At 48.0% G+C, this 27,467-nt stretch overlaps 1 protein-coding gene and 1 long non-coding RNA gene across 8 annotated transcripts in view; one reads left to right on the top strand and one right to left on the bottom strand.

The window, feature by feature from the left end:
• The first annotated feature begins 1,978 nt into the window (after positions 1 to 1,978).
• On the top strand, positions 1,979 to 5,395 carry LOC309662836. 2 transcript variants are annotated; one of them, XR_014265006.1, is made up of 4 exons: positions 1,979 to 2,133; positions 2,579 to 2,713; positions 3,165 to 3,363; positions 3,613 to 5,395. It is a non-coding gene; the product is annotated as an uncharacterized lncRNA (long non-coding RNA). The 2 variants fall into 2 exon arrangements; XR_014265007.1 differs by having other exon boundaries at positions 3,165 to 5,395.
• Positions 5,396 to 9,499: 4,104 nt separating this feature from the next.
• CFAP221 (cilia and flagella associated protein 221) overlaps positions 9,500 to 27,467 on the bottom strand; it is an 84,569-nt gene continuing 66,601 nt past the window's right edge. For 5 of the 6 annotated variants that reach the window (XM_082465982.1, XM_082465981.1, XM_082465983.1 and 2 more), the window contains 7 exons: positions 25,863 to 25,943; positions 24,982 to 25,089; positions 24,761 to 24,895; positions 19,718 to 19,876; positions 18,278 to 18,369; positions 11,975 to 12,067; positions 9,500 to 9,799 (listed from right to left, as the gene is read on the bottom strand). In XM_082465982.1, the coding sequence (XP_082322108.1) occupies positions 9,700 to 9,799; positions 11,975 to 12,067; positions 18,278 to 18,369; positions 19,718 to 19,876; positions 24,761 to 24,895; positions 24,982 to 25,089; positions 25,863 to 25,943 (768 nt within the window). In that variant the 3' untranslated portion in view covers positions 9,500 to 9,699. Of the gene's footprint in view, positions 9,800 to 11,974; positions 12,068 to 18,277; positions 18,370 to 19,717; positions 19,877 to 22,160; positions 22,536 to 24,760; positions 24,896 to 24,981; positions 25,090 to 25,862; positions 25,944 to 27,467 lie in introns of those variants that run through there. The other variant, XM_082465984.1, reaches the window with a different exon arrangement.

The raw sequence follows: 27,467 nt of genomic DNA, 5'->3' as shown, positions 1-27,467 counted from the left end.
AGTTTACAAATATTGTTATCTCAATAAATTCAGTGATCTTCGTATGAAAATAAGATTTTGTTTCTCCCTATTCTTTGGTTAGCCTTCAGTTAACCATGGGCTTTACAGATTAAATCTTCCTTAATTTTACCCTACACTTCTGTACTTAATTGATCAAACTCCCTTGGGCATCTCAAACTATACTTTCAAATTTGATTTAGCCGACTCTCTTAAATACACCAATAGCCACCCCGTCCCAAGTAGTCTTATTCCCGAGTCAAATCTAATAAGCAAAATCTTACTAAACCGTTAAGCAACTCTTATAAATCTAATAAAATAGACATAAATCTAACAGATTCTCTTACCTGTTTTAAACATTTTAAATGAAATACATATAAAACAGTAGAATATAACTAATTATTACAGATAGCCTACCCAGCACCCAAATATCAACCCAGGCAGATTCTTTTATTCATCCAGACACCACAAATGTACTTTCCTAACCCAGGGGCACAGAGCCATCCTCTCGGGCCACTTCACACTGAGGTGCTGGAGGCTTAACTCTTGATGGGATATTCTTGCCCAGGACCCGGGTCCAGAATGATTTCTAGGATGATTCATCATGAGTCGGTATTTATTAGGCTGAGTCACTATGGAGATAATTGGACTTCGCAAGCCTGTGTCTTTTTTTGTAATAGTAAAATCTTCCATAATTCTTCATTGCCTGAGTAGAGCTGATAAGATTCTACAATCCCCTACCAGGGGTGCAATGAATATTTTAGCTGTTTGATTTGTAATGATGAAATTTTGATGTTGACCAAAACTTGAACATAGTATATAGTATACACACAGTCTGGCTTTGTCAACATACTGTAAACATCATTATAAACTTGTACATGCCTTTTCTTTTGTTTTTCTAGCACGCCTGATATGGCTCTGCAGAGAACTACTGCTTTCTTTCTAGTCCCCAAATTGTCACAAGCTGCTCAGTGGGAGCCCCTTTCAACTGGCTCCTTTATCCTTTAAAACTGCCCTGGATCATTTTGAAAGCATACTTTCTTTCTGGCACCACACTGGTGCTCCAGGCCCATCTTAATTATCCTTGCCCTAAGACATAGGATCAGACACTTTCCAAGGCTCCTTGCTTCCTTTTGGGGAACTGTACTTGAGACCAAAAATCCAGGCGCTTTGGGCATATGTTAGACCACTCTGCTTGACCCTGGGAGTGGGCGATAGCACAGAGGCCACTTTAGAGGCAGGCCCCGTAAAGATATATTTTTAACATGTCATGGAATCATATTTTAAATTTAACTCCAATTTAATGGACTACTTAAACCTTCTAATATAAAATATTTTTTGTCTCTTCTTGAATACCAGCTTCCCTATTGCCACAAATACAACATTTTTTTACTAACTTTAATGTGAGTGCTGTCTATTATAATACCGACCCGCGGAGACTAAATTAGACCCTGGGTCCCTTGGCTAGGCTGCACTGCACAGCCCCCTCTCACTTCCGAGATCCTAGTTTTCCACCGACTGTCACTCCTTGGTATCTTTTTGACGTCAGAAGCTGGGACTTTTGGTGGTGACTATAGTGGGGTCAGTCTGACTGATATCAGCTCATTGAGGGGTCAATGGAATGACTTTATTTTTCCAGTGACCGCTACCAGCTGCACTCTTACTGATTTCCTGCTTACTGACAGGCTCCCTTAAGGACGCACAGCCCAAATCTATAATTTGTCAGTCAGTATCAGTTACTGGGACAGTATCATTTTGGTTGAGTCTCGTTGTCTGTTTTGCAACTTCAGTCTCATCTTTCCCCCAAAACTGCCCCCATCATGTCAGCGCCCTCCCCAGTAAAGACTCGACATGCGGCTCCACTGGCCCGGGTGGGCGCAGAGGCTCTGCACTCTCGCCCACAGCTCTTGTCCGAGGGATTCTTCAACTGGTGGGAAAGACAGAAAGAGGAAGAACGATGTTTCTTTCCATGACTGCTCACTGGAGGCCCTCCTTCCTGCAGGTCATGATGTGAACAGCCGAGGCTGGTAGTAACCACCTTCCTGTCTCTGCTGTACCCGTCTCGGCTAATCCAGCCGGACTGCTGGAGGTGCTGGAGGTTAAACGGCACCGCGAGGCAAGAGGAGATTAGTCTTGGTAAGTCCTCTAGATGTGGAATCCAGGGAAAGGTCCAGAGTAGTTCGCTGGATAGTAAATACAGGATAGGCCCTGGGCATCCTGTGCAGGCTTGCAATTCAGACGCATCAGCCTGACGCAGAGGGGAGAGCTTCTGGAAGGCCGGGGTGGGAGGGGTAGCGTCAAGGCCACTGGTGCCCCAGGGGTGGCCGGTCGAGCTCCAGGCAGTGGGGACCTGAAGAGTAGCCTGTCCTCAGGTTCAGGTCAACTCTACCGTCAGGGAGAGGAAGTGCATAAAAAAGGGCCCACCTTTTGTGGGCCTCTAGCTGGCGAGACATTGAGCTGGACCTGGGACGGGCATGTGTGTGTGCATGCATGGGGGCTTGGGGAGTGTAAGTATTGTCTGTTGATCTTCTGTATATGCTTCTAGCTCTTTCCTTTGCATCGCTTCCCCTCTTTTCACAAGGGCTTTAACAAACTTCCTGCAAACAGAGTATCTGAAAAGAAACATTTGTTGAAGACACCACTGTTGGAGAATGTGTCACCAGACCCCCGGTCCACGTCTTGGCTGAGGCCTGAGATCTGATTCAGCTCCTTGGCGGTAAGACACAGACGCCTTCAAACTTCTTCAAGAAAAGAGGGGCTGTTGTGAGGCGGGGCCCTGGTACCGGGCTGGCTGGGAGCTGCTTGGCTCAGGGACTTGAGGGGCTGTCACAAGTGGGAAGGAAATAAGGAGACTTGAGGCGAAACGCCACGTGGCTCCTGAACAGTGAAAGCACCTGAGTCGACAGCGTGAGCCAGTTTTCATTTCCGGTTTTCGGTGGTTGTGCCACAGTAGAGGTTAACGTCAGGGGAAGCTGAGTACTATATATGCGAGCTCTCCGTCCTGGTTTTGCAACTTTTCCTTAGGTCTAAAGTTATTTCAAAATGAAAAAAAATTTTTAAATTACTGCTGCCTTGGTCCTGCCCTGTGAGTTAAGGGAAGCTCAGAGTTTTGAACTCTTGTTTAATGCCAGGTACACTTTTCGCGTTTCCTAATGTAATCCTCACAGCCCCAGGGGAGGCGAGCCCTGGAGCCGGTCGTACGGGGAAAATGGAAGCTCAGAGACACTAAGGAAGCCGTGTGGTTGATGAGAAGAGGACCAGACGGCCACCCAGGCCAGCTCCCCCGCCGCCCCACGGGGAGAGCCTGGGCCAGGGCAGAAGAAAGCTAGAGGCGGAACCCAGGGAGGCAAGGGCTTGCAGCCCCCGGTGAGGAATTTGGACTTTATCCTGGAGGCCAGTGGGTCTCAATCCTGGCGGCACGTCGGATCCTCCGGAGAGCTCTGAGGAGGACTACTGCCTGGGTCCTACCCCAGGAAGTCTGACTCGGCTGTTTTTTTGGTTTGGTTTGGTTTGGTTTTTTATATTGGAGTAGAGTTGATTAACAGTGCTGTGTCCGTTTCAGGAGTACAGCAAAGTGGTTCAGTTATACATATACATGTATCTAATCTTTTTCAGATTCTTTTCCCATTTAGGTCATTGCAGGATATTGAGCAGAGTTCCCCGGGCTGTAGAGAAGGTCCTTGGTGGTTGTCCAGTTTAAGTATAGCAGTGATGCAGCTGTTGTTTTTGAAGCTCTCCAAGCGATGCTGACGTGCAGCCAGGCTGTGATGAGAACTGCCGTCACGTTGTCACACACGGTCACGAGGCCTGCTTTTCACTGACCCTTCGCAGGGACGCCCGGGGCCCGAGGCAACGCCCTCGCGCCCCAGCTGCCCCGAGAGCGCTCACAGAGGCGTTACCCTCTTCTCCCAAGCCAGTCTGCGAGCTCCGGCCGCCCCACACTGTCCCCTCCATTTCTGGCCCCCGCCCCCCGCCTGGGTCTGCCTCCGGCACAGCCGCTGGGGAGCCAGTGTCGCCCTCACCAGGGTCGGGGGCTCAGGGGCCGCGGGAGCTGGGGGTCGCGGCGGGGGGAGCAGACCCCCGCCCCCCAGAGGGCGCTCAGCCTCTCGCACTCTGGAAGCCTTTGCGCCCACGCTAAAGCTTGCGGCGAGGAGCTCCAAACATTGCCATCATACTGATGACATTTTATTGTTACAGAGAAAAGTAATTTTACAATGTATACATCATCTACATTTCAATTTTTTTCTCTCTGGAAACTTTAATTCCCCACATGGCTGGAACATAAACAGACCAAGAGGACCACGGTGACCTGCAGAAAGCAAGTGAGCGGAACTGACCTCCCGGTGACTGCTGTTATTCTAGAGTCAACGAGTTGAGAGCTTTGCCCCGCAGGGTCTTCATCTCCTGCCTTCTCCAGTGGCTGTGCTTGGTCTCTCGCCTCTCTAAGCATATACATCAAACACAGACCCGGCAAGGCACATCAGGGCCCTCATGAAGCACCACCAACCTGCCGCCGGGCCCAGCGTTGCGAGAGATGCCTTGCGAAGGTCGGAGGGCTGTTTGTCCGCATACACAGTCGAAACCACACTTAGCGATCCCTTAGTTACCAGTGGAAACACCCGACTGGTAAGTGGCTCAAGCCTGGTTTCCAGTCTGAGCCGCACCAGTTTCTCAGCAGAGCCACGTGACCTAAGCTCTCAGCCGCCGTTTCCAGACGCACACCTCGTGTGCATCCCGTCCCCCAGGATTGTTGCAAAGGGGAAACGAGAACTTATTCGTACACATCCCGGCATGATGGCTTCTAAAGGCTCAGTTGGCAGGAGCTGGTTCTTCATGTTTATGAGTCAAGTGGACGCACGGTATCTCTGACTCTGGTAATAGCTCCAGAAGGTGGGAATCAAGAGGGAGGGCTCTGCACCTGGGTGGAAGAGTGGCTGATGTGGAGGCCAGATGTCGCCGGTGTGTCGAGGGGCAGAACTTTCCAAATATCTGGGAGGATGTGATGAGTGTATTTGGTTGGAAGCACAGATGTCTAAGGGCTGTGAGCTCAGCTATACGATCTGCCCAGATAGAAGAATTCAATACAGAATTAAGTGCTTCTCCCCTATATTCACAGCAGCACTATTCACAATAGCCAAGACATGGAAGCCACCTAAATGTCCATCGACAGAGGAATGGATAAGGGAGATGTGGTACATGTATACAATGCAATATTAGCCATAAAAAAGAATGAAATAATTCCATTTGCAGCAACATGGATGGACCCAGTGATTCTCATACTAAGTGAAGTAAGTCAGAAAGAGAAAGACAAATACCATATAATATCACTTATATGTGGAATCTAAAATATGACACAAATGAACTTATCTACAAAACAGAAACAGACTCACAGACATAGTGAACAGACTGGTGGTTGCCAAAGTGGGGGAGGAGTGAATTGGCAGATGCAAACTATTATCTATAGGATGGATAACCAACAAGGTCCTACTGTATAGCACAGGGAGATATATTCAATGTCCTGTGATAAACCATAATGGAAAAGAATATGAAAAAGAATATATATATGTATAACTGAATCACTTTGCTGTACAGCACAAACTAACACAACACTGTAAATCAACTATACTTCAGTAAAATTAAAAAAATAAAATTAAGTGCTTCTCAAACATTTTCTAAAGAGGGTGAAATGTGAAGTTTTGGCAAATACCCAAAAGTTTTGAAAAAGCAGAAATACCAGAAAATGAAGAACTAAAATGTTCCCTAATGTGTATAATTAAAAAAAAAGACTAATTGGCACCACCTTATGGAATCAGTGTAAAAATATATAGATCATGTCAGCCCTTAAAGATATTAATGATTGAGTGATATGATAATCTAAGGGGAGTTGAATGATATGTTGGCAACTAAAGTCACTCTCACAGTTTCTTGGACGTTTTGCAATCTGATTCTCCTTAGTGGGTCTTGAGAGGGTGAGATCACCATCAAGGCAGCAAAGAATCTCTCGGGTTGATTACAGCCATCAAGGGGGAGCAGATGATTCTTTGCATCCATGAAAATAAATATTTGCCACAAACCCAATAGACAGCAGTCTTCATGGGGACATTAAGTCCCACTGATGGGTTCTTTATTTCTGTCCCTGTCTGACCAAGCTCTGGTGTGTGTGTGTCTGACTCTGTCTGCTTCTGGCTGAGGCTGAAGGAGGTGAGGAAAAGGCACAAGGACAGAGAAGACAGAACTGAGCGTTGGGTCATGCTTGCTGTGCGCTGGAGAGAATTTCAGAACCAAATACCTGCTGTACAGCACAGGGAACTCTACTCGTATCTTGTAATAACCTATAAGGGAAAAGAATCTGAAAAAGAATAGATAGATATATGTATAACTGAATCACTTTGCTGTACACCTGAAACTAACACAACTGTAAATCAATTATATTTCAATAAAAATTTGAAAAAAATGAAAAAAAATCATCTGTGGGGTATCAGTCAGTTGTAATACTATGCAGCCAATAAACTGATAATTACATTGACAATTTTGACACATGAAAAAACGTACAAAAAATAATTTAAACTGCAAAATAGATGAATTCAAAAGGCCATAGATCTATTTATTGAAAATGTGTGAAATGTATGTGTATTTTGAAAACAAAATTGGAAGCTAAGTTGTTGTGCAGAAAATGTTTAGAGTTCATTGTTGGTTTTTTTGTTTTTTGTTTTTTTTTGGTAAAGTAGCTGAAATACATTAAACAAGAAAAGAAGATCTTCCACTCTGGGTGAATATATAAAGTAATAAATTCTACTTCATTTAATAATCATTTGATAATCCAATGGCATTCAATGTTAGCTTCTGTAGTGAAAATGGTGAAAAACCAGGTTCAATACCAAGTAAGCAAAGAGGTATGAGATATTGCCCCACGCATGGAGCAAACCATTCTAAGTCCAGGGGTAATTTTTGAAATTGAAAAAAAAAAAGGGTTTTTATTTAAAACTCTTAGTCAGGGACTTCCCTGGTGGCGCAGTGGTTAAGAATCCGCCTGCCAATGCAGGGGACACGGGTTCGAGCCCTGATCCGGGAAGATCCCACATGCCGCGGAGCAACTAAGCCCGTGTGCCACAACTACTGAGCCTGCACGCCTAGAGCCCGTGAGCCACAACTACTAAGCCTGCGAGTCACAACTACTGAGCCTGTGCACCTAGAGCCCGTGCTCTGCAACAAGAGAAGCCACCGCAATGAGAAGCCTGTGCACTGCAATGAAGAGTAGCCCCCACTCGCCGCAACTAGAGAAAACCCACACGCAGCAACAAAGACCCAATGCAGCCAAAAGTAAATAAATAAAAGAATTTTAAAAAAAATTAATTGAAAAAAACCCTCTTAAGTCAACTGTTTGAAACCTGAAACAAAATGCAAAGTACATCTCTTTGTTGAGGTGTCAGAGGTTCTATGTGCTATGTAGTGTAACATGATATTTTATTGTTAATTAGCTGCTTAAATCAGATGCTCACTGAAATTCTATTTAAAATTTTTATTTCCTGAATTTTCTTTTACGAGAAACTGCCAGTCTACTTTCTGAGAAGTGTTGGTTTGCTGTAGGCCTCTGCTACTATCACAAACAAACCAAAGGAACCCCATGCTCCTCTAAGATACGTGGGTATTCCCTTCTGAAAAGGCAGGACCTCCCCAAAACACCCCAAACAAGGAAGACAAACTAAGAAATTTACAGTATACACAGGAAGGGTAATTATCCCTAAAATATGAGGCACTCTTTCTTACAAATAAGTAAGAAAAAGATAAACACTTTCTACAATATAGGCAAAAAATCCCTTCATAAAAGAAGAAAAACAATTGGTAAACATAGGAAATTTTTTACCATCACTTGTAAACAAAGAAGTTTAAAATTAAAACAATGATTTGGTCATTTAAAAACCTATCATATTGGTAAAGAAAAAAAGTCTGATACTATAACACGTTGTTCAGGGCATTTGAATGTGGGCATCCTGACCTCTGCTGGTAGGAGGTTTGTTGATGAACTTTCTGAATGGTGGTGAAGCACTATATATTAAAACCTTAAAATGAACATGGATCTAGCATTTATGTTTCTAGGAATTTATCCCAAGGAGACAGTCTGATAAGTTTGCAAGGAATTATGGCACAAGGAGGTTTGTTGCAGCGCTACTGGCAACAGCAAAACATTGAAGAGAGTTGATGTGATCATCAGTAGAAGGATGTGTGAACACACGATGGCACATCCACCAATGAGATACAGAGATGTGTATCTGTGTCTATACATCTATGTTTATGATATACTGCTAGATAAAAGTCTAGAAGATAAAACAATATGAACAATATGATTGAATTCATATATATATAAGGTATGCACGTATGAATATATATCAACACATACAGTTGGCCCTCTGTATCCGTAGGTCCTGCATCTTCAGATTCAACCCACTCCGGATGAAAAAAAAATTCAGAAAGTTCCAAAAAGCAAAACTTGAATTTGCCGTGCTCTGGCAACTATTTACAAATCATCTACATTGTATGAGGTATTATAAGTAATCTAGAGATGATTTAAAGTATATGGGAAGATGTGCGTAGGTTATACGCAGATTCTACAGCATTTTATATAGGGACTTGAGCATCCGCAGATTTTGGTACCCGGGATGGGGATGTCCTGGAACCAATCCCCTGTGGATACCGAGTGATGACTGTATGTATGGTTTAACAAAATATAATAGGTGTTTATGGTTTATTTAAACAAACAAACAAACAAATCCTTGGAAGACCACACATCAAAATGTACAAGTTACTGCCTCTGGGTGGTAGGATTATTGTTTTTATTTTATTCTTTATATTTTTCTGTATTTTCTAACATTTTAATAGTAAAAAAAGGCTTTTTTAAAATTTTTTCAGTAGAATTTTTTTAAAAATCATTGATTTGTTTATTTCTATTTTTGTTTATTTTTTGGCCACGCGGCACGCGGGATCTTAGTTCCCCGACCAGGGATTGAACCCGCACCCCCTGCAGTGGAAGCGCGGAGCCCTAACCACTGGACCACCAGGGAAGTCCCAAAAAAGACTTTTTTTTTTAAAGAGAAAAAGAATTCTAAAAAGGATAACTGGAATTTCAAACTTACAAACCATATGAACTCTGGTGGTTATTTACTTTACCAAAGTATTCTTCAAAACCAATTCTTGAAGGGTGACGGTTTGCTCGGCTAGTTGGCCCCTGAGGGAGAGGCAAAGAGAAGAATTCACGTGTGCCAAGCGAGTTCACGTCGAGCAGCTGGAGAGGTGCCTTCTCACCGGCATCTCATTTAACCCTCACAACTGCCCAGTTGCTGAAGATGAGCAATGCCGCTGGAGGTGGCACGGGCGCTAAATGGGATGCGGCCCCGGGTCTTGCCAGGCTCCAGAGCCTGGGCGTCTTATACTGCATGAAGCTCATCCAGCTACTCATAAGAAGCAAACACAGCTCTGAAATTACACGATAAGCAAATGGGAATGCTGGACTCTGTTCTAAAGGTTTATTTGCCAACAACATTTGAGGGAGCGTCGCTATGCATAAAATACACATCTAAACATCTGAAGCATTGGAAACGTGCCCCTTGTGACACGTTCTTAGATCCAAACAGCACGGCAGTTCTGTGCGTCCTGCAGGATGAGCTTTATCCCGGCTGCCTCTTCCTAGGCCATCAGAGCGTCCACTTACTTCTCCTTCTTGGTGTCCTTGTAGCCCAACATAGGGAATTCCACCTCCATCATTTCTGGAGTCAGCATGATGTCTATACTCTGCTCACAGAGCTCGCTGAGAAGGAATAAAATCGAGAAATATTGTCATCATTTAAGACTTATGCAATTCCTTCAACATTCCTCCCACCTACTCTTCTGGAATCTACGTTAAGAAAAAGCATAAGGCTGACAGCTTTCTACCAACCCACAGTAGTGGGAATGGTTATTTATAAGCACAGAATAAAAAGCGGTTTAGAAATGCAGTTACAGAATTCATATTCCCTTCAGGTGCACGTGGAACATTTACCAATATTGACCATATCTTGGACCATAAGGAAAGCATGAATGTTTCAAAAGATTGGAATCATTCAGAGAATGTTCTATGGCCACATGGAATTCGAATAGAAATCAATAGCAAAGAGTAAAAAAATCCACGACTGCTTTAAAAATGAAACAGTATATTTCTAAATAACCTATGGGTGAGAGAAGACATCACAGGGACCGAGGTTATTTTTCTCTTGGGCTCCGCGATCCCCTAGAGCAGGGGTCAGCAAACTTTTCCTGTAAAGGCCTCTGCGGGTCGTAGGGTCTCTTTTACAACTACTCAGCTCTGCTGTTGCAGCATGAAAGGAATCATGGAAAAACACATAAATGAATGAGTGTGGCTGCATTTCAGTAAAACGGTTTGCAAAAGCAGGCGGCAGGCCAGATTCGGCCGCTTGCGGACCCCTGGCCTCGAGCTTGGTTGTTGGACGGTCACAGCTGGGTCCCTGCACGTGTGGGTTCCAGCTCCACGAAGCAGCGAGAGGGAGGGTGCAGGAGCCCACCCCATCCTGGTCCTGCCCTCGGGAGAAGATCTCACGTCTGCTCCTGTCCCTTTGGCAGAGGCCGAGCGACATGGATGACGTAACTGCAGGGGAGGCTGGGACCATGAGCCTCCGGTTTCCACATGGGGAAGAGAGGACAGTTTTTTTGAGAGGCCGTCTCTGCTACACTCAGAGAAATGCTCCCGAGATCAACGGAGGCTTCCAAATTCAGAGTTAGCAAGGGGAACACTCTCCTGACAGCGGTACGTAAACAGAGGCGGGCAGAGCAGTTTTCTGTTGGGTTTAAACACCGTGGAAACCGCACAGAGTCGTTCCGAGCCCGTGAGCTTCGCGGAGCAGCTGCTCCGGGCCAGTCCCGCGTGATGCTGGCGCTGTGCAGAGAGCGCCTTCCCGTTAGCGCCTTCCTCATCCCCCGAGAGTGGAAAATAACACGACCTTGTTGTGGGTGAGGGAGGCTTTGGCCTGACGCCCGTTTAGTGCTCAGTAGATGTCGGCCACCCCCTCCTCCTCCTCATCGTCCTGGGTGACAACCCCCGAGAAGCAGGTACTACTATTCCCATTTCAGAGATGGGGAGACTGAGCCCCAGGGGTCCGCGCATCGGTGCTGAATGGGGGAGGGGTCTGCAGAGCGTCTCCCCCGCTGCTCCCAACGCTGAACCGCAAGGAACCGTGTGTCACCCCCGCCCGGCCGGCCGCAGCGTCCTCAGGAAACGCCCTCGTGCTCTGGGCTTCGCGTGGCGGACACTCCACCTCCCCGTTCACAGCTGGGTTCCAAGCTTCAGGCGCTCAAGTATCACGCTTGTGTGTGGGCAGGTCTCACAAAAACCGACACACGCCTCGGATATCCAGGACTTCCCTCACTGATTATCCCAGGGGCAAATGGTCACGTGGGTACAGCCACAGGCGCGTCAAGGCCGCGTTCCCACGGGATGCTAGGTGCTCGGCAGTAAAGCCGCGCTTAAGCAGCCTGGCTGGGGGCTGATAGTTCTTTTACCTTTTTCCTTTTGTTTGTTTGTTTGTTTTCACTCTTTCTTTTAAAATTTCCTTTGTTTTTGTTTTTTTCCTTTTTAAATTTTTTATTTACCTGGGGGCGCTATATTTCTTTATGCGCCTCCAAAGCCCACCCACCCTTCGAGCACTAACCCAAGCCCACGCGACTCTGCAGCCTTGGAAGCCCACTCAGCACCCCCTGCGCTCGCCCCTCCCCTGAGCGCCTGCAGCACGGAAAGACCAGCCAGCGTGAGACCTTAGACTGTTCTCCACCGCGAATCCAGCATCCTATCTAGTTGGGGGCGTGGCTGGGTGTTAGCCGTGTCTCGGCTGGGGTGCAAGCTCGGGCACCGTGTGCTCTTTGGAAATCTCTCATAGCACCGGGACTATTTCTGGAAAATAGACAACACGAGAGACCAAAAGTAAAAGAGTACCGTTCGATGGTCTCCATTCTGTCTTCTTCTGGTAAGGCGTCAAGAACGGCAGGGACGTCTATAGGAAGCATGGCTAAATTGAAGGAATCACAGCTGTGGAAAAATCACACGTTACTAGTCTCGGGGTCTTTACACGATTTCCTAAAGCACTTTTCTTTCCACCACTGGTGTTTTACGCTACCGTTCTGCCCTCCTTCGTTCCTGCAAACCCACTCACGTCTCCCTAGAGGTAAAGGCGGGGCTGCGATAGGTACCAGTCAAACCCAAGAGAATGTGGCCAAAGAAGACACTTCCCAGTGTTACTGTAAATCAACTATACTTCAGTTTTAAAAAAGACATTTCCCAGAGTTTAGAAACAGAACTGTCAAACTTGTGGTGTCTAAACTTACACTATTTCCTGGGGGTCGGGCTGGCGTGGGGCAGTTAGTTCGCTTTTTGTTCTTAGTATTTTTCCCCACGTTTATACTCTTCCTTAGCTGTTTATTCAGTTTCAACCCCCTCCCCACCCCCTTATATATTGTTTGGTATCATGATTTTACAGCTTCATACACAAATTACTGGGTGTTGAGGACATTAAAAGAATTGACATGGGGAGAAAAAACATTTTGTTGTTTTTAAAGTCGGCGGCAGACTTCTGTTTCAAGTTGGTGGAGCAAACACTCACCTTTTAAAAAAATTTCCCCTTTTTTTGGTCTCAACTCCTTCTTAACATACCTCTCAAATGATATTAGAGGAATAAAAACTGAACCCACAACAGCAAAGAGAATAGGAAAAGAGTCACAAATGGATAAACTTTTAAAATAATTTTCTGGAATAAGTTTCTAGAAGCTGAGAGGAGTGTTGTCTCATAGAAGAGAGTGAAGAGTGACCCACGGCAGGAAACTGACCTCCTCGCAGGCTCTAGAAAGGCTGCAGGAGGAGGGTAAGGCAGGCGGCAGGAATGGAAAACCAGGAGGTTAACTGAAGCCTCCTTGGTGTGTGCAGATACGTCGTGGAGATAAGCTTCTTCTCCTTGTTGAATAAGCAAAAACGCTTGTCTATTAAAGTGGTTATAGGTGAAGCCATTCTGAAACTATTTTTTACGTTCTATAAAGCTGAGGGGGTGAGTGTGTTAGGAGACCGGGGTTCTCACGGGGAAAGAAGAGACAGACAACTACGGAACGGGGAGAAGCAAGCAGCAACGCCATGAATGTGGACTTGGATTACAAGCACCGGCCTGGGTTCATGATGCCTGAAATGGGTGTAGGTGTGTATATGTGTGCTTACATGCACATGGACGTGTGCATACGTGTGTAGATGTAGGTGGTCGTGTACTTTTGTATGAATGTGTACATACGTGTGTATGTGTGTGCATATATATGTATGCATTTCCCCACGTACACACTCTGGCTTGTCTGCTGAGGAGGCCAAGAGACAACCCCCCCTGCTCCACCCCCAGTAACGATGTGTGCACCAGGAACCCAGATTTTGGTCTCTAATACCATTCCTCACTGAAAAGGGACCTGGCCTCCACCACCCAGAGATCAGTCCTATTTACTGACTTGGTGACAGAGAATGCAGGTTCTAATGGACAATCCCACTGAGACCTCAGAGCGCATGTAGCCGAGAGGAGGGTGGGAGACGGTGGAAGCCTGGACCACTCCCCGGGGGCCAGCGTGGTCTGGAAGACGGAATGGCAACAACCAAGGGTTTTTCATAGACCAAACTTACCTAATTTTAAAATTCTGAGACCATGTCCTGCTTACTTTTCCATGTGTTAATATGTTCCTCTGGAATTGAAAGGGTGGTGGCAGTGGACGGAGGTTGGGTGTTTTGTTTTGCTTTGTTTTGTTTCATGCCTTTCTTGGAAAAGTAAAACGCTGACAACTCTAAGTCAGTTCCTAAGATTCTTCTGGAAATTTCAGTTGTCTGTAAAACCCCAAAGTCTGGGCACCACTGGATTAGATGACTTCTTTGTCGCTGCTTACTCAGATTTCATGGAAGTCACAGAGACTCAGTAAATTCTCTCTGAATTTATTAACAAGCAAAGAACCCAAGTGAGCTGTTTTGATCATTACGAATGCAAAAATGACTTGGAGTGAATAAACATTAACTAAGGATACTGCGTGGTTTAACAATAACTCTCAGGGGCAGAAATACAGGGGAAATAGCAGCTAAGAAATAGGTAATCTATTCAAGAAAAATGACTGCAAAGTTGAAGTATCATTAGCAGATGTGTAGGAAGTTTAAAAAGGAATACTATTATAATTCTGTAACTCTTTTAGAAATAAAAACATTATCTAGGGTCTTATATCATAGAAATCCATGATAAAGAAATACAGAATCCTCTCTTGGTTTTATAATCTGTGGTGCAGTTATGGTTTATTTTGAAACAAATTGGCCAACAGAGCACTTGGGCACAGAAGCTGGAGGTAACAAGTCCTAGTTGGGGAGTTTTCTTGTTTAATTCATGGTTAGTTCAAGCCCAAGGTGACTGCATTCTGAGTGCCTTTTGAAAGAACAGCCTCGGGAGATTTTTCCAAGAACATTGCTTTGGAAAAAAAAACAGGATTTTTTTTCTTAATTCCTGAGACCGGTGCTTGCCGACAGCTGGTGGACCCCGGCGTGTCCACTGCCCACCGTTGCTCGATTTGCGTATTCAGTCTCTGGACGGTACCCACACCCAGCTGTGTTTGGTCTACTGATGACTGCGGTCCATTCGGAAGTGCCCTCACCCCAGAGCAAAACGAGGCCGTGTGTCCACGTGGTGGCGGGTCATCGCCGTATGGTGGCAGCAGAGTTACCGCAAGGTTTAGTGGGTGGGGGAGGGCAGAAGTGGGAAGGGTTACTAAGGATGGTGCTAGATGCACCACTTGAGTCCTTACAACTCATGTGGTCCGTGAGGACCCCTTCACTGTCCCTGTTTCACAGACGAGGAAATGATTGCTCAACGGGCTTCAGTAATAGGTAACTGTGGCCCAGGGACACAGAGTGGGTGACAGGGCTAGCGGGTTACGAGGCAGGTCTCTCAGACACCAAAGCGTTCCTTCTCGCTACAAGGTCACTGTTCCATCCAGCCCTCGATTCTGGAGATTTCAGATTTTAGAAATATGCTAATGTTACCAAACACAATTCGTGTGCCTGACGCACAGCAAGGCCAAGCAACCCGAAACGTCGGAGTCTGGAGCAGAGGAAGGTGCAGGGCCAGCAAGGAGACGAGGTGGCTTGTGCCCCAAAACCCCAGAACTGCCCAGTGGCTTTCAGGCAGGTGTTTTTAAAGGCACACTTTGGGGTGAGGGCTGCAGGGTGTGTGACCGTCTCTGTCCGGCTGGTGGGGAGGTACAGACCCCTCCCCATGTCCTCTGCCCTTGCTCCTGCCTGAGGGGAACCCAGATAACAGTATCTGACGCACATTCCTCAGTTGTCTTACGGATGCCAAAACCCCTGTCAAACGGAAGACGTTAACTACTTGACGACCACGAGCACGTAGTCCCCAGACCTGAGGACTGACGATGAGACACCACCCTGTAGCCTCACCACCAACCAATCAGAGAATTGTGCACGAGCTGATCACACACCCTGCGGCGCCCCTCCATCACCTGGCCTTTAAAAATGCTTCCCTGGAAGCCATCGGGGAGTTGGGGCTTCCTGAGCTTTAACTGTCCCTGACTCTTTGCTTGGCACCTGCAACAAAGGCTGCGCTTGCCTCCACCACCAGCCGGTGTCCGTAGATTGGCTTTGCTGTGCACAGGCGAGTGGACCCAAGTTTGGTTCAGTAACATGAACTCACAGAAAAGGAATTATATTTTCGAGCCCCTACCATGGGCCACATCTTGGTCCCATGTTAATCTCCAGGCAAAGGGGGGCAGCTGAGAAGCGCTGAGGAAATAACCCGAAGGCAATAGCACGTGGACCAGCCTCGATTCTGCTTCATTCAGGAGGAGCTTTTTGGCTGGCAGTGCGGGAAGAAGTAAAGGTAAGTGTTCCAGGGTCACAAACTGGATTTCAACGACCGCCTCCAATACCCGGGGAGGGGCAGGTGACGGGTAGTACATACGGGGTCGGTGCACTTCGGGGTGCGCCTTCCTACCTCTGCTAAAACGAAAATGTCCCGGCTGAGCAGGGTCTTCCCAGCAAGTCCGCCCGGCTTGTGTTCTGCACGAGAGGACTGGGCCCAGAGAGTGGCCGCGGAGCGTGGCCAGGGTCACACAGCTCTGGGAGGCCACGGGGCCTTCTGGTGACGGCGGGGAGCCGGGACACGCTGGTGGCAGTCGAGGGTGTAAGTCCCTGCTGACCCTGGTTGGTGGCAGTGCTCCGGCAGAGCTGACCACTCCTGGGCCGTGGCAGGGCTCTGCCCCTTGGGGTGGGCCTCACCCTGGATCGAAGGATTTGAACAAAAGGTCACTGCTGATGATCATCGTGTTGGGACACCCGTCACGTTTGCTCACCAGCGACTCATTTCACTGCGTTTATAAGGACAGTGGACCAAAGAAGCAAACTCCAGGCTCAGGAGCAGGTCACTGACCAGTCCGTGTCTTAAAGAAAAGGCATCTGTCCACTTGCTTGAGATCTTCGGGCTCTGAAGAGGTGTTAAATGAGCAAATAAGCAAAAATGTGCTCGCTCTAAATTTCCTCCTTCTTTGGTCTAACAGTACTCTCATCTGCCTGCTCCGTCTCTGTGCTGACAGCTGCGGGGCCGCCCGGGGAACGGCCAGGCTGGGGCATGGAGAGCGATGGATGCTTCGGGAGTGGCTATGGAGGGTGTGGACGGCTAATCTTGGCAACTCTGAAATGTTCAAAATGGACCACGACTATTTCGGCTGAATTACATGGATTGGTTGTCTGCTTTTATTGAAGTATGGCCAACTAGCCACCTGTGACACTGACTTTTTTCAAGTATATCTCAAGAGCTACCATATGATTCAGCAATCCCACTCCTGGGCGTGTATCTGAGTAAAACTCTTATTCGAAAAGATACATGTGTCCCTATGTTCATAGCAGCACTATTTACAAGAGCCACGACGTGGAAGCAACCTAAGTGTCCATCGACAGATGAATGCATAAAGAAGATGTGGCACATATATACAGTGGAATATTACTCAGCCATAAAATGAAATGAAATTGAGTTATTTGTAGTGAGGTGGATGGACCTAGAGTCTGCAATACAGAGTGAAGTAAGTCAGAAAGAGAAAAACAAATACTGTATGCTAACACATATATATGGAATCTAAAAAAAAAAAAAAAATGGTTCTGAAGAACCTAGGGGCAGGACAGGAATAAAGACGCAGACGTAGAGAATGGACTTGAGGACACGGGGAGGGGGAAGGGTAAGCTGGGACAAAGTGAGAGAGTGGCGTGGACATATATACACTACCAAATGTAAAGTAGATAGCTAGTGGGAAGCAGCTGCATAGCACAGGGAGATCAGCTCGGTGCTTTGTGACCACCTAGAGGGGTGGGATAGGGAGGGTGGGAGGGAGACGCTAGAGGGAAGAGATGTGGGGATATATGTATATGTATAACTGATTCACTTTGTTATAAAGCAGAAACTAACACACCATTGTAAAGCAGTTATACTCCAATAAAGATGTTAAAAAAAAATGATGCAGTACATATATACAATGGCATATTACTCAGCCATAAAAAAGAACAAAATAGTGCCATTTGCAGCAACATGGATGGACCTAGAGACTATCATACTAAGTGAAGTAAGTCAGAAAGAAAAAGACAAATGTCATATGATATCACTTATATGTGGAATGTAAAAAAATGATACTAATGAACTTATTTACAAAACAGAGATAGACTCACAGACATAGAAAGCAAACTTGTGGTTACCAGGGGGGACAGGGGGTGGAGGAGGTGGGTGGGGATGAATCAGGAGTTTGGGATCAACAGATACACACCACTAATTTATATAAAGTAAACAACAAGGACCTACTGCATAGCACAGGGAACTATATTCGATATATTGTAATAGCCTATAACAGAAGAGAATGTAAAAAAGAATATATGTATATATATACACATATATATATACACACACACATATAACTGAGTCACTTTGCTGTACATCCGAAACTAACATAACATTGTAAATCAACTATATTTCAGTAAAAGTTAAAAAAAAAAGTATATCTCAATTAAGATAAAGTCAAGATATGACTTTATACACACCATCATATTCCTCTGGCTAGCAGACTTCCCTCACGGTGCACTGCAAGTATGCTCTGACATACTACTGGCAGGTAACTTTTGGGGTTGCAGCCTCTGCGCTCTGCGGGGCACACACGCCTCTGCGAGGCGACGGGGAGCTGGGCTCACCTCTGCGCCATCTCTGTCTGAGAGGTTTCGGGCAGGGTCGAGAGGACCAGGCACTGGAACCTCTTCCAGCTCATCACTCCAGGAATGACATCCTGTAACAGAGCCGGCACAGGGGGACCACGTGTAAAGTTTAGGAAGGACTTCCACTTCATTAAACTCAGTATTTTTCAATCCAAGTTGAGCTCTAAAATGTATCATTTCATTAAGTTTAGTAGAACTTTTCTAGGCTAAAAAAGACAACTGCTCCAGCAACTGCTGCAACTGCTGCAACAGGCATTAAGGCAGGGAGGACGGAGAGGCCCCCACCCCTGACTTATGAGGCACAGGAGCAACGGTCCTGCTGGTGGAGGACAGGTCTGGCCTTTCCATCCGTTCTGACTACTGTGCATGTGATGCTAACGCAACATTCAGAGGACGGGTCAGTTCAACAGAGGGCTTTCCAGGCAGGGGTAAGCGCGCGCAAATGCGTGGAAAATGCGAGGAGGGTGCTGTCAGGAGAGCACCGAGTGCAGGGCGGGTGACGGGGGTGATAGGAAATGAGGCTGGAGAGGCAGGCTGGTCGTGAAGGGCCTCGTGGGCCAAGCTAATGAGCCTGGAGCTGCTCCCAGGGGCAGCAGGGACCACGGAGGGTTTCCAAACCGGAAAACGACCGGATCAGATTTGTGTGGAAGGAAGGCTTCTCCGGAGGGTGACGGCGCGCTGCTGGGCCCTGGGGTGCGGGACAGGGGGTCACATGGTGTGTGAGGCCGACCGGTGGGATCCAGGGAGGATCCAGGGGCGGCTGGATGCGGGGCTGGGGGAGAGGGAGGGAGCACGGCCCCCAGGGATCGGCGCTTGAGTCCCAGAACCCGGAGGCAGGAAGGTGATGCGGGAAGAGGTGTGAGGAGGCGCTGGCGGGGCGGGGCTGAGACGCGACCTAAGTTAGGGTTCCAGCCCGAGTGGGAGGTGCCTGGAGGCTGAGGTCAGGCTGGTTATTCGGGGGAAGAAGGAGCTCTCGGGAGCCTCTTCCTCACTGCGCGTTTGTCACATCGCCACCTTGTCCATTAGGACCTTTCTGTCCTTGTTGGGGACCAAACAAAGGGGGGGGGGTCAGGCCACGGGGTTATGGCCGCCACGTGACTGTTTTTCCACGGTTGCAGTGGGGATAAGATGAATATTAGGCATGACCTTCAAGGGAAAAAGAGAGTAAGAATGTTGAAAAGGGGGCACCGTGAAGCCGGGAGCTGGGTACGGGCGGACGGGGGTGACGCTGAGTCCCCACTTGCCCCCCTTCAGGGCTGGGGCATGACAGGGTCCACAGCGTCACGCTTACCGTCCTTGTCCTGCAGCCGTGGCGGCAAAGCCTCTATTCCAAGGTCCCAGTGGTGACCCTCCCGCCTTGTCCCCTGCCCGTCCCCGCAGCCCGGGGCCAGCTCTGCCGCTGAGCCGGGATGGCTTTACCGTGTGATGGAGAAACTGCTTCTGGGTGAGGGGGACGCTGGAGCTGCAGTGGGACTCCTTGGTGAACTTGTACTTGGGGTGGGTGCACAGATGGTAATCGATCGAGGTTTCCGCGTAGGTCAGCGGGTGCTTCACGGCAAATAACCCTGGGCTGGGGTTCTGCGGGAGAGACAGAACACGGGGTCTCTTTTGTTGACCAGTTTCCTCCTCTGCCACAGGACAGGCGTCAGCTAAGGCTCCCTTCGGCGCCCCCGGCCCCGCGCTCTGACCCCACCTCCGTCAGCCCGTCTGGGAAAGAGAAGCAGGACAGCAGAGGTGGCTTCACATGGGCAGTGGTCACGGTCATTCACAAATGTCACTTTTCTGGTTGAAGCGCTTCATTACATACCACACGGTTTTACTGAGCTCCCATGGAAACGAGTACAAATGAAATTGCAGCTTAAACAGCTTAAAGTATTTGTTTCTAAATTTGATCAATTAGGGGGATTTATTAAATAAGGAAACTGGTTTTAAAAAGCAATGAGCTTCTGGTTTTGGAAACAAAAGAATAGCTTCTAAAAAGTAACTTTAGGGGCTTCCCTGGTGGCGCAGTGGTTGAGAATCTGCCTGCCAATGCAGGGGACACGGGTTCGAGCCCTGGTCTGGGAAGATCCCACATACCGCAGAGCAACTAGGCCCGTGAGCCACAGCTGCTGAGCCGGCGCGTCTGGAGCCTGTGCTCCACAACAGGAGAGGCCGCGATAGTGAGAGGCCTGCACACCGCGATGAAGAGTGGCCCCCGCTTGCCACAACTGGAGAAAGCCCTCGCACAGAAACGAAGACCCAACACACCCAAAAATAAATAAATAAATTTATAAAAAAAAAAAAAAAAAAGTAACTTTAAAGAGAAGACAAAGGAGAGGGTGGCATGTGATATATCAGGAAACATCAGCGTTTAACACTGTTTTGGTGATGTTTTTAATTCAGGAAGGCTCCATTTGGATGAAGTATCTGGCTTTAAGGGAGTTCCTGTTTTTTACTAATTTTCCAGCAGAACTAACGGAGGCGCAGAGCAATTACATCAAAATATACGAAATGTGGAGCTTTTTAATGCTCCTTCTGGGGCCTGTCCAACAAAAACCCGGCTCTCGTCCCAAACAACATAGCTTTTAGCTCCCTTGGGGTTGTTTAATTGCAGATGTTTAGGAACCACTAAGTTGAGATTCTGTTCTTTTTGTTCGAATAATTTAAAAAAATATTTTTTTAAAAACCCACCGAACTCCACACGACTGACGGGAACCCAGTCTCACCGCCAAGAAACAAATGTCCCCAACAACTTGAAGGCGACGTGACAGCACCCAGAGGAGGGCCCGGCTATCGTGGGTGTGATGAAGGCGTCCCGGCCACGAACGCTGGGCCGCCTGTGCTCCGGTCACGCAGGGAGGCTGATTTGCAGCCAGGGCGGCGGAGAAGCTCTTGCGCGAGCTCATGGATGTAAAGGCAGCAGGCCGGCAGGGAGGCGATGACCCCCGAGGGAGTCAGGAGTGGAGTATCTGTGTGTGCACAGCAGCTCTCCTCCCGTGCCACATGGGATGGGTACATGGACAGAGGTGAAGGCAGACATTGGGTCCCCACCCTGACCCAGGTCGGGGCTGGGGGGCTGGGAGGGAACAAGGGGAAAGGTGGGGCCTGGAGAGACAAAGCCGGGGAGGCTGAGGATGCAGAGGAAGGCGGGTGTGGGTGGGCAAGTGGGGGACGCGTCCTGCTGCCGTGCAGGGCCCCTTAAATCCCCCAGCGTGCGAGGACGTGCCGGAAGGAGGAGCAAAGGACAGGAGACAGGGCAAGCGCCCAGCCTGAGCCGCCCAGGTGCTCTTGGCACAATTACTTCCCCAGAAATAGGGCGAGGACCCGAATCTGGAGGCTGCTGACCTCCTCCGTCACCAGGAGTCACCCCTGTGGTGACAAAGGACAATCAGGACAGCCCGTGGGAAGGGATGCCTCAGGGATTCGGGGCAGGATGACAGAGATCCCAGCTGGGCCTGGTCACAGTGTGACCAAGAGGTGGAGTCACCGATGGGGGAGGGGCTGGCAGTCTCACGGGGCCGGGGCCGGGGGCAAAGGTGCACAGCACCGGGGGGGGGGGGCACCCGCCGTGTGGGCAACTCTCTGGACCTGCCTTGGGTCAAGTGCAGTGGGTGAAATCTTTCTGGAAATGGCCACGCCACAGTCTCTAATAGTTGTCACACCTCACCTCCCCCAGGGTGGCCATAGCTACCAGAGCAGGAGGTCTGAGTGGTCAGCCCGTGACTACTTTAATTTTAATTTCCCTCAGGCCACTGCGTGCACATGGGAGCGGCTCACCCGGGCTGGAAGGATTCGTGGTGCAAAGCCAGGGGGCTCGTGCGGGCGCCTCCTGCCCCAGGCTCAGGTCTGGGTTTGTGCCTGGGATGGTCACTAACCCTAAACATCGTGCTGCGTCTTCCGTCTCTGGGCTCCCGGCCTCACGGCATCTGCTGACGCATTGCCAGGTGAGGTAAGGCTCTTGCTCATGTACACAAAGGCTCCTTCCGGACTTTGAAAATCACACGGTTATTGCTAGTTTTGCTGCAACTTGAAATGATGCACTGATCCACCTATTTCCTGTTTCATCATCTTTGGTTGAGTATTTCAACTTCCCCTCAGGTGAAATGAAGGCATTCCCACTCCCATGCTTTCTTGTTCCTTTCTTCCTCTCTTCCACAATTTTACTTTTGTATTATTGAGATCGTCAACATCTGCATTCTGGAACCCCACCAAGACCTGTATGCTTCATTCGTAAGTTGTCTCTGAAAGCTGGAAACTGGTAAACAGCATTTATTTTGTCTTAACTGTGTAAGTATGTCCCTCTGCCAGGCCAAGCAGAGGCCTGGATTATAGCTTTTTGGTGAAGGTTCACTATCACGACCTCTGGGTCAGTGACAGAGGGAAGTTCTAGTGTCAAGGCCAGATGGATTCTATTTTTCAATTTTCCATCAAGTCTTAAAAATCATGCCAGATTTTAGTTTGGCTTCCTATTGGGAACATACATCGATTTTTAGTTGACTCTCCCCCCTGGAGTTTATAAGGGCCTTGCGTTTTGCTTTAGTAACGCGCCTCTATAAAACCCTCCAGCGTTTCCATGGCCTCAGCTGCACCGTCGGTGCGTGCAGGCCACCCTGCCCCAGGGTCTCCTCCCCAGAGCCCTCTACCCCATCTCCTGCAGACAGCGCACAGATGTCACCCCAAGGCTCCACTGTAATGCTCTACTCGTTGCGACCAGCATTGCTTGCCTTTTATTTTTGTTTCTTTTCTTAGGCTTTCCGAATTCTTTCTTTTATAGCCATACTGATGTATAAGTGATATGCAATAAACTGCGCATGTGAAAAGTATGTAATTTGGTAAATGTTGATGTATGTTACATCTGCAAAACCAGTCTCTAGACCAGCTTTCTCACTTGCAGAGTGGTGAGGGGTAGTAGAGGGTGGGTCTGGGGGAGACTGTGAGGACCCCGGGGTTTTGCAGGGATACCCTCCTCAGGAAAGCCCCTTACCCACTGCCAGCCCAGCTACCGGGACCCTCTTTTACATATTGCCCTTCTATGTAAAATTTCAGCTGGTGGTAGGGTGCTGGTGCTAAGTGAAGTCTGAAAATCACTGAGTTAGATGTCCCGTGAGGCCATCCCAGCCCTGACGCTATGTCTCTGTGGGACAGCGCCCCCCCCACCACCGCCCCCAATGAGACTACCAGAGCACGCCACACAGTGGCCAAAACACAAGCCTCACAGCTCCCTGGAGGAGAGCAGCAGAGCTCAGAGGGGGAGCCCCGAGGCAGACAGCCAGGAGACGGGCAGGCGTCTGTCCCAGCTCTGCCCTTGGGCGTGACCACCAGCATCTCTGCCCTGTCGGAGATTCAGAGGCTCACGTGCAGATTCTCCCAGAGGAGACTCTCTCAGGTAGTGTCTGAGGACCTTCCTCATCCTGCACGTGTGCGTGTGTACGTGTGTGTGCGCGTGTCCTTACAAAACAGACTGTAACTAGGGCAACTACCGCGGCATTTCACTGGCATTCCGTTCTTACATAGGACCTCCTCAGATTTCCTGTCTGGCCTTCAGTCACTTAGGGCTTGGGTACCTAGAAGTAGAAGGGGGAAGGGGGATGCTCGAGGGCAGGTGACAGGAGGACACACGCAGGGGAGGGGGAAGAACCGGCTGGACCCCACATCGTTGGGAGACTGGACTCAATTTGGTAGAAGACAGGGACTCAGGCGTCAGTGTGGCAGGGACACGGTGCCCGAAGATGGGATAAAGAATCAACTAAGCGCCGCGGGACGGGGCTGGGGTGACTTTACTTTTTTTCTGTTGTATTTTCTTCTTAAAATATATATACATATATACTACCTTTAAAAATTGTGAATCACTGTACTGTACACCTGTAATTTACATAATATTGCACAGCAACTATACTTAAAAGAAAGAAACACAAAAATACACATGTGCATATTATAGATAATTAGAAAAGATCATAAAGCTATTGTCATAAAAAAATAAATGCTGGAGTTGTTAAAAGACAAAAACATTGATATTCTCCAAATGATAAAGGCTGGCCAGCAATTTCAAAGGTGAGATGTGGTTTAACCCTTGAAATTCCAAAGAGAGAAAAATATTCCCAATTAGTGCTTCTGTCTTCTTTTTCTCAATGTTTTTTTAAAAAAACTGAAGTATAGTTGACGTACAATATTGTGTCAGTTTCAGGTGTACAGCAAAGTGATTCAGTTATATATATATATATATTTTTCCAGATTCTTTTCCCCTATAGGTTATTACAAGATCGTGAGTACATTTCCCTGTGCTACACAGTCAGTCCTTGCTGCTTATCTTTTTTACGTGCAGTAGTGTGTGTCTGCTAATCCCACACCCCTAGTTTACCCCTCCCCCCTTTCCCCTTTGGTAACCAAAAATAAGATTGTTTTCTATTTGTTTCTGTTTTCTTATGAAGTAACTGCTGGATGAAGGGACAGGAAACAATGACTTCTGCTGATGTCACTTACAAAGATATAAAGCGGGTCGTACTCCGGAGCCCGGGCCAAGGCCTCAGGGAGTCTTATGCTCAGGACGGAGGTCTCGCCGGGGAGCTGGGGCGCCGAGTCCTGCTTGGGCAGGGCTGTGACGGCGGTGGCTTCATCCTGGGCCAGGACCAAGGACAGTGCGTTAGTCCACGTGCCAGGGCGGCGGGAAGGTGGGGCGGTTCCCGAGGGTGGGGACCCGTTACCTCAGCTCCTGGCTTCAGGGCCCGGGCAAGCTTCTGAGGCCAGTAGCTGGTGGAGGACATCTGCACAGAGACTGGCTGGTACCTCTTGATCTGGTACAGCTGAGGAACCTGGGGGAGAGAAGGCAGGCGCTCGAAGCCCTCGGGAGGCACTTCCCCGCCGCCTGGGGGCAGAAGGAAAACGAGCGCCGCGCTTAACCAGCAGCTGTGTCAGCGCGGGCCCTGTTCTGCGTCCCAGCACACAGCGGTGTTCACAGTTCCTCGCCCCTGTCTTAGGGCTTAACTCTGCAATACACTGAACACTGGTTTGTCAGTTTAAAACATGCATATTTTACAAGGACCTACTGGACAGCACGGGGAATTATACTCAATATTTTGTAATAACCTAAAAGGTAAAAGGATCTGAAAAAGAATATACATACGTGTGTGTGTATAACTGAATCACTGTGCTGTATGCCTGAAACTAACAAGATGTTGGGATTCGACTATACTTCAATTAAAAAAAAAAAAGAAAGAAAAGAAAAAAGAAATAAAGCACACATATTTTCAAAAACAGAAGTGGTCATACACAAAGGCTGACCCACTTTTGTTCACTTGTGTCTTTTTTCAAGTTACTAACATATGTAGTTCAGACAGCTTCAGATATGCATACTATATGGTATATCCACAGAATAAAGATACTGGTTTCCATAAGCCACATTAGGAAAGGAGAATCTGCTACACCTCGCCCGTCGCATAAAATAACAGCAGAGAAGTACACACAGTAGGCTACGCAGTACAATCCGTCATAGAACAAAACTAATAAAAATAGCGCAATTCAAATTCAAAATATTCTGTTCACTTCATAAGAAACCCAATTAACAAAACCACATGACAGGTCTAACCTGCAGATTGAAGAAGGAATAGGTCTGCTTGATTTGAATTTCTGAAGGTTTAATTGGAACAGGTCCAAGGCCATCAGGAGCCTAAAATGTGAATTCAAAAAAGTGGCACGTGATCATCACGGAGCGAGAGCAGCTATGCTTCTATTTCTCTACATTTTGCACGTTACACGAAGAGCCCCTCCCTCTAAGTGACCCTTCCTGTGACCACAGCTGCTGCTTCCCGCGAGTGGCTTGGAGGCAGCGTGAGCCACCGCCCCCCTTGTCTCTTAGGGTGTGATTCTCAGGACGGCAGCTGAGGCCTCTGTCAAGGGATGCAGCCTAACTTCTCCTCTGCCCACTGCGGCTGCTTCCCTTCCACGGACGCTAATCCCGAAGCAGCACCTCACAGACGTCCTGCACGCGGATCTGCTGCATCACCCAGAGCCTGCAACAGCGCCCCACCTGTGACAGGCCCTCAGTGAATACTACGTCTCACCGAGCTGAGACACCGTCGTTAGACTGATACGATGCAGTGCGAACGTGCCACCAATTATAAGACATTTCCCAATCTCAAAGGTGCTGTATATTTTAAACATGATCTTAGAAGAGGTGAAATACAGTATTTCCGGAATGAATTACAGAATTCTCTACGGACAGGAATGCTGAGCATTGTGTTTTTCATCAACCCTGAGCAGCACAGAAGTTCCTGCAGCACTAACTCAAGTACCAAGTGAAATGATAAGCTTTGAATTATTAGGAAAAAAAAAAAAAAAGCCGGGCTCCACAGCACAGGGATAACCTCTTTCCATCCCCATCACTCTTTCCACCCAGTAATTATTGAGTATCAGATAATTCTTAGTGCTTGAAAATCTCAGATTTATCATTTCCTAGGAACTAAATACTCTCATCTTTTAGGTCATTTGATTTTCTAATGCGGAAAACACATGGAATTTCTAAAGTCAGTCCTGTAATTCTTGAGTAGATTAACCTGCAAGGCTTAACACATTTTACAGGATGCGAATGGCAAGTTCATTCTTTGAAACCAAAAAACTGTTTTGCTTGTGCCCTTTCACTATCGATTAAAACACACTTTTTATTGCTAACTACGTGAACTTGGGGAACTCGGGCAACATTTCATCACTGGCTCTGTGACCTTGTGTCCCAGGCTCCTTCTCAGCTGTAAGAGGATAAACCTACCATGTAGACTTGTTGAAGGTTAAATGAATTGACAGAACTGAAGCGCTTAAGAAACTGCCTGACTCGTGGTCTAGCCACGATCTGAATTATGATGATGCACCATTTGGCTAACTGTCACACTTCTTGCCACCGAGAGGGAGAGAGGGATGGACCTGTGGGTCCGAGGTTGGCCTGTTAGAGGCTGTGGCCGCCCGTCCCTGGCCCCCGCAGATCCCACGCAGGGCTCGGCGGCCTCCAGGCTGGGCAGGGCCTGAGCACGGGCATCCCGGGGGCCAGGCAGGGGGCAGCAGGGGCCACTCGGTTTCCTGTTCACCACAATAACCTGGACGCAGGTCTGCCTTGGGAGCCCCTCAGGAGGCAGCGCAGGGGCAGAGACAGGGCGGGGCTCCCCTCGGCACCTGCCTGCGACCCTGATGGCGCCTGGGCCAC

Source organism: Balaenoptera physalus (genome assembly GCF_965194825.1).
Source record: "Balaenoptera physalus genome assembly, chromosome: 6".
Lineage (NCBI taxonomy): Eukaryota > Metazoa > Chordata > Mammalia > Artiodactyla > Balaenopteridae > Balaenoptera > Balaenoptera physalus.
Note: the sequence above shows the minus strand (reverse complement) of the source record. Positions and strands in the feature narration are given on the sequence as shown.